This window comes from Alligator sinensis, unplaced genomic scaffold (assembly GCF_000455745.1).
Source record: "Alligator sinensis unplaced genomic scaffold, ASM45574v1 scaffold1207_1, whole genome shotgun sequence".
Lineage (NCBI taxonomy): Eukaryota > Metazoa > Chordata > Crocodylia > Alligatoridae > Alligator > Alligator sinensis.
In genome coordinates this window covers 67,432-74,588 of record NW_005842867.1, presented here as the reverse complement: position 1 = coordinate 74,588, position 7,157 = coordinate 67,432, and the positions used below count along the sequence as shown (strand labels likewise).

The 7,157-nt window shown below is 41.4% G+C and overlaps 1 protein-coding gene across 1 annotated transcript in view; it reads right to left on the bottom strand.

The window, feature by feature from the left end:
* Nucleotides 1-1,043: 1,043 nt before the first annotated feature.
* Nucleotides 1,044-7,157, bottom strand: part of SOD1 (superoxide dismutase 1) — a 9,742-nt gene continuing 3,628 nt past the window's right edge. Inside the window, exons 3-5 of the mRNA XM_006035690.2 lie at nt 6,139-6,208; nt 3,095-3,209; nt 1,044-1,428 (exon numbers count right to left, since the gene is read on the bottom strand). Of these exons, the coding sequence (XP_006035752.1) occupies nt 1,318-1,428; nt 3,095-3,209; nt 6,139-6,208 (296 nt within the window). The 3' untranslated portion in view covers nt 1,044-1,317. The remainder of the gene's footprint in view (nt 1,429-3,094; nt 3,210-6,138; nt 6,209-7,157) is intronic.

Below are 7,157 nucleotides of genomic sequence, written 5' to 3'. Positions count from 1 at the left end.
TGATTTAGCCCTTTAAAGCTGCAAGTTTCTATTAGTCTGACATGCTGCATAGTGGATACTTCATTAAGTTTAGCTGGTAAGGGCTTTGTTTAGTATGTATTCCTCACAGTAGTGTAATCAGTTGTGCATACATTGAGATGTACTGAATTAGCTGGCTTTGTCTGAAATGACAGCTATTTGCTAAATGGGAAAGAGACTCCAATTTCTCCCTGTATCCAGATATGAAGAACTATTACATATGAGAATGAAAAATCTCCAAATTCATATGTCCAAAGAGAGCTGCTATTATGTATTTAAGCCATGAAGGATAAGAGATGCTACAAAATTATTCCCACTATTTATCTGTGTGCTTGGTTTGTCCAACTAACCAGAATATGCCAGCTATTACCATTTCAAAATAAGTTTTGAACTCTAGTATTAGGCTCTGAGAAGGTAATTGCTTATTTAAACTCCACTGCTTTTGTTCTGATGACAGGAATAAAGTCAACTAAAGCAGGAACAGAAGATGAGGGATAGAGTCTTTTATTTACCCCCTTACCCCTGGAAGCCTCAAGATTCTCTCTCAAAAACAAAACTAGTTTCATTTATACTCATCTTAATTCTTTTTAAAAGGTTCAAGGTCACTACATCCCCTCTTTAGGCATAGCTGTTGCCACCACCACCTCCACCACTGTAGTAGATAAAGCAGAAGTGTTAATGGGCCTGAATAGAAATTACTTTGCAAAGCAAAAGAGAGAAGCCTCACCTGTCTCACCAAGTTAATAATAACCATTTGATTGGGACAGTGTTGTGATGCAAGCCCCACAAAATATTTGAAGAATTACCTGTGGGAGTGGCAAGTTGTCTCAGCTTAGAAGTAGTTCCCTTCATTTACCTTAATGGAATTTTTTTAGTGTCTTGACACAATTCTAGGCAGAACTTTACCCATCAAATTGTTTCTGAAACTGGACACTGTTCCCTATATAGGGAACACTTCAGTTATTCAACCATGTTCCACATTTTAAGTTGTTATAACAGTATGATAGAGGACCAGTGACAAGTGATTTCATTAGTAGAATGATAGTTTAATGACTAGAACAGATTGTGTTGATGCAGAAGACTGCAAAACTATTCCATCAATATCAGTTTAATAGCAATGAACATTGTACAAAATAAACCAAGTCAGTTTGACCAGTGTACAGACACTTGACTCAAAGTAGCAATGAGATTAAATGGTAAAGCTTCTGCCAAAACAAGGCCAAGAATAGTGCTTCCAATGCAACTTTTAAAGCCTAATTTCTCATTTCCACCTTAAGTAATTCACGTACAGTGCAACAATTACATCTTGGCTATTCCAATTACACCACAAGCCAAGCGACCACCAGCATTGCCAGTTTTTGTGCTCTCTTCATTTTCTCCTTTACCCAAGTCATCTTCCTTATCATGAACCTAAAAAGAAAAAGATTATATACAAATGATATGAATGCACAATAAAAGTAACTTTAATGTATCCTGCAATAGCAAAGGCAAGTTAGAAGTATTGGTTCATGTGTGGTTTATATCCCAAGAGAGGCCTTGATGTACCTGTCCCTGACTTCCATGCAGAAGGGCAATTCCAGTTTACATGAAGGAAGTGGAGCTGCCTCTCTCCACCTCAGCCTCTCCAAAAAAGTTAACTTGTATTCAGATGATTACTACAAAGTTCGTAATGCAGTGACTAGGGTAGAATTTCCTTAGATCTAGCCAAGCTGCCCTTCAACTATGCCCCAGATGTAAAACACTTCTTTGCAAGCTGAACTGATCATTTAGCAGTCACTTTTCATTGACTTGTCACAAGATACAGATTTACCCCTGAATCTCAGACCAAAACAAGAATATAAAAGCCTACTCCCTTTAGTCTAGTTTACAGTAAAGAGTTCTTGCTTCCTCAAGCATGGATGCAACAGTCCCCAACCCCCCCATACACATTTCTGCATGGAATTCAGCCCTGTAACATAAGTAATCCAAAGTAAGTTTGGCCATGGAGTCAGCCTCCATCTGAAGTAGATGACACTAGCCAAGTCAAAAAGGTGGTTGGCTATTAACTCAAAAGCTAACACCACTGCTAGAGTGCCCTTTGCCAAGCCACTTTTGAACCATATTAGAAATCAAGTGAGGTACTGGAGGAGGGACACATGCAGAGTTTACACTCAAGTAACACACTTATATAAAGTGTTTGGTTACAGATGAGACTGTCTCAGTAGCCAAGGAGCTGAACAGTTGAAAGGAAGCAGAAATTAAGCAAGGAAATGAAAACTGACCTTTATCTAGGCTGCCAGACTAGAAGCACATTCTTGGCACTGTGAGCCAACTACCGTTTACATCTGGAAGCATGCTGTAGCAGTAAGGTTCATGATGTTTTAGGGGGACTACTTCTCCCTTGTTTGAACTGGCACTAACACAGGGTTATTTTGTCTTGATCCAGACTCAGTTCTTTTTGTAGTATACCTTTAGCTTTTAACCCCTTCCACAATCTTGAAGGGAACTTCTCTGTTCACATCAATAGAAAAGACCTATAAAACCTTAAGTTTAAGCATACCATGTGTTCCATTTAAAATTATACTTCCAGAAGCTAAAGCTTAGAAAGCAGCAAACATTTCACTTGTGTTGGCTTTTGCTAGCACAGCATTCACTAAATAAGGATTGAAGGTAATGGTTCTGGGTGGACTTAATGGCTGGAAGTTTGTCCTTAAAAAAAAAAAAAAAAAAAAAAACAACAACACACACACCCACACACACACACACAGCGCGCTATACTTGCACACTTACAAACAAGTACACACCCTTGCATTAAGTAATTTAAATGCTTTTTATTGCATTTTTCTCCTCCATATTTTATTACCATTTTCAGGAATTCCAACTTGAAGAACTACACAAGAAGGCTTCCCGGCCTCTTAAAATCTAGTTAGCTCAAAAACAATCTACAAATTGCTTTTTTTAAAATACTTAAAGGCCAAATACCTGACAGTTCTTTTTGCAGTGGACTTACTATTTCTGCAGTACAGGTTCAGTATAGCAGATTCCAATCCCTCACTTAAATCTTGGTAGATGGAAGACCATATTTGGAAGTACTCACCACCACAGTACGTCCAATAATGCAATTGGGTCCAGTAAGTGAAATGTGGGAATCTACAATGGATATCTCTGCCACTCCACCCTTAGCAGTCACATTGCCGAGGTCTCCAACATGCCTGGAATGCAGAGAAGAGGTAGCCTTTAGAGGCCAAGCCTTTCACCAGTACCAAGAAGTGAAAGTGTTCTCCATTTAACAAAACAAATGGAAACAACAAACATACACAAAACTAAGTGCATTCAAGCCAAAACTTAGCTGTTATTTGCACCAGATTTTGCACTGGAACAGAGTTCTCATACTCTCACCCCCCACCTCCACTTCAAAGTGAACAGAAGTCATAACAGCATTAGCACACAAAAAAAAGATGAGTTTTGCTAACCTACCACAACTTTAAAAAGATACTAAGTAAATTCCTTGCCTAACACTTCAGTCTCAGTAAGAGCTGGGGGAGGCCACCAAATACAGGCAATGCTTTTGACCAGTGCAAGCATTAGGAAAAACAAGCAAGTGCAGCTTAAGACAACACTGCCCAACTCAAAAAGTGAACCCATAGCAGTCTTCAGCCACACTGGAGTAATAATTGAGCCAATTAAAAAAAAACAAAAACAAAAACAAAAAAAAAAACAAAAAAAAACACAACACAAAAAAAACCCAAAAAACCCACAAACAAACAAAAACAAACACACCAAGTATGTGACATTCCAAGCAGCTGGTTCTTTCAAGCTTTAAGTTATTTTATGCAAGCTCATAGGATACACTTATTCCTTTGAGGACATGTTTGCAGACCTACAGCTTTGGAAGAATAAAATATTATTTTATTCCTATCAGGAATAGGTTTGGCATTTTTCAGGCCAAACATGCTCATCAGGAAAGGCTCATTATGAGGAGTTAAGGAAGTTTTGGGGATGCGTTTGTTTTTTGCTTAAGAGTCCAGAGCTGTCCTAAGTTAGAGCTCCTAGAACACCGGGTTACTCCTAAAACAAGATACTTTTAATATTTAATTTATTGCAAGTTCACAATGCCTAATCTCAGTTTGTCATTAGTGTTCAGCTGTTTTGCTTGTACCAATTTCCTACTGCATGTACAGAGTGACATTTGTATTTTCCGAATTGCAAAATAAACAAAGATGCCAGACACCATGACTTTTTATTAACTCAGATTCCTGCCCCAGGGTAGCCATCATAATGTGTGGTAATCTCAAGATTGATTTTTTTTTTTTTTGACTAATCACATTGCATGTAGTTTTTTTGTTTTAAATAAATAGTATTTACCAAAGAGCTGAAGTCAAGCCACTTGCAAGGATCAAAATAAAAAACATTACCCCCCCACTCCCCTCCCTTAGTTGGGGGGGGGGGGCAGCAGGGGAAAGAGAGAAAAAACAAAACAAGTGAACTATAACTAAAACTTTTGCATCCAGTTCTCAGCTTTTCAGTGTTCATCTGGCCACAAGGCAATGTCATTTAAGACCAGCTACTCCAGTCATTTGCCATTAGGTACAGCCAGATGCATCACTGAGAATGATATTTCCAAGGGATAAAAGCCTGGCATTTAAGTCTTGCCATCAGTGCCCAAGAAGATCATCAGGCTCCCTTCAGAATATCAACATGGTCCCTTCATTTATGACTATAAAAAAAGTTAATGCAATTCCCACTTCACTTATAGGTTTCCCCTTGATTTATGCTGTACACATGTTCCCGGAGAACAGCGCATAAATCAAATTTGCATAAAGCAAACCCACTTTACAATGTAACAAACAGAGATAGGTACCTATGGCAGTAAAGGACAGAGTGAGGTTGGGACTGGGGAAGGGGTGGGGGGTGCTGCTCCCAGGGCTGCACAAGGCAGCAGAGCAGAGTGGCACTTATCCCAACCCTGGCTGCAGTAGTCTCAAGAGCTACCAGCACCAGCTGCCTGCAGCTGCACCACGCTCTGCCTGTCCCCACTCACTTCTGCTTCTGGGCTATGCCATGCCCTGGTGCAGGCAGCTGGTGTTGGCTGCTTCCAGGGCCACTGCAGCTGGGGTTGGGGCAAGTGCTGCATCCCACACTGCCCAGGGCTCTGCTCATCCACACACTCCAGCCCACATTGGAGCAGCTCCCGGAGCAGCCAACACCAACTGCCTGCACAGCCCAGGAGCTTGGGTGAGCCTAGGCTGGGGGAAGAGAAAGACAGGCAGATCAGCAGCTGGCACTGGCCACTCCTGGGGCTGGGGTGAGCATCTATGCTGATAGCACAAGAGCAAATTTACCTTGCATAAAACAAAATTATGGGTCTATATATGCTCATTGCACAAGAGCAAATTCACATATAAAAGAACCTGCACAAAAACAGAGGGAAACTTGTACTGTTATTTTCAGATGAGTACACTAGTTCACCTTGACCAGTGCACTCCAGCTTTTACTGATACATGGTGTGGTTTGCAGTGTTACTTGGAGAGTATTGTCCATGTATTCCTCATGTCTAGAGAGGAGCTTCCTGTGACCCTAAGCAGTGGAGGCTCTTTTAGGAAATATACTGCTTATAAACAGTAGAGAACTGTTGATTTAGACAAGTGCTCCGTCAAGGTCTCAACTACAGACATGTCAATCCAAGTACTACTGCGAACTAGAGGGTATAGGATAAACCCCAATTAAAGAAAGGTTACACTATTGTGAAATGGCTATGTATTGGTACTGTCAGTGCCAATAGTGGAACAGCAGCTCCTGCAGCTAGACACCCTCAGTTTTCCAGGACATGCAGTTTTCTACCCCCACCAATACCAACTACTGCAGACATGTCCAGGTATTGCAGCTGGTTGGGTTGCTGGCTAAAGATTAACAGAAGGCCACAGCAAGAAGATACTGCAGAGGCATTGGGACTCCAAGTTAAGAGCATATCAATTCAAAACCACAACTTGGGGGTTCAAGAGAACCCAATTCCCAGAGCCTAGTGTAACAAGTTACTCCACTGCCACACATGTTAAAAAAAAAAAAAAAAAAAAAAAAAAAAAAAAGCAAGTCACCTCTAGCATTGACTTTGTGTTCTCTGGTTTAAGTTCCAGAGCTTACCTCTCTTCATCATCTGGTCCACCATGTTTTTTGCCATAAGGATTGAAGTGAGCACCTGCACTGATGCATCCTGTAACAAATTACATGGTCTTTAGCATGGGCATTAATGCAAAGTCATCTATCTGCAAAGAAATAAGAGACTTAACTCTGTATAGTGTGTTCTGCCTGAACAACTTTTATTACTCAAGTTAAGAAGCTACAGTACTTTTTAGCACCCAAGGAAGTCTCTAAAGTGATTACCATGATCTGTACCAGGAGCCTGCTCACTGGAGAACAGGTCATGAGCAAGGAGAAGTTCTGTCTGATCATACTGGCACAGCTTTATGGGAACTCATGGTGCTCTGGCATGGTGCCAGAGGACTGGAAGAGGGCCAATGTGGTTCCCATTTTCAAAAAAAGGGAGGAAGGAGGACCTAGGAAACTATAGGCCAGTTAGTCTTACCTTGATCCTGTGTAAGCTTTTTGAGAGAATTATCCTGGCGCATGTCCGCGAGGGGCCAGCAGGGGAGGTTATGCTTAGGGGCAACCAACATGGGTTCATTCAAGGCAAGTCCTATCAGACTAACCTGGTGGCCTTCTATGACCAGGTCACAAAACCCTTAGATGCAGGTGTAGCAGTGGACATAGTCTTTCTGGACTTTAGGAAGGCCTTCGACACTGTCTCTCACCCCATTCTCAGTAAAAAAAAAAAAATCAAAACACACACACACACACACCCACCCGGGGCTTGGTCCTGCACTGTTCAACATCTTCATCAGCGACTTGGATGAAGAGGTAAAAAGCACCCTGTTCAAATTCGCAGATGACAATAAGATTGTGAGGGGGAAAATGTGGGCATGCTAGAAGGGAGTAATAGGCTGCAATCAGACCTAGACAGGTTACAGGGGTGGGCAGATGAGCACAGGATGGGTTTCAACACTGAAAAGTGCAAGGTACTGCACCTGGGGGGCAGGGGGGAACCAACAGCATACCTACAGGCTGGGGGAATCCCTCTTTGTCGTCCCAAAGGCAGGAGAAGA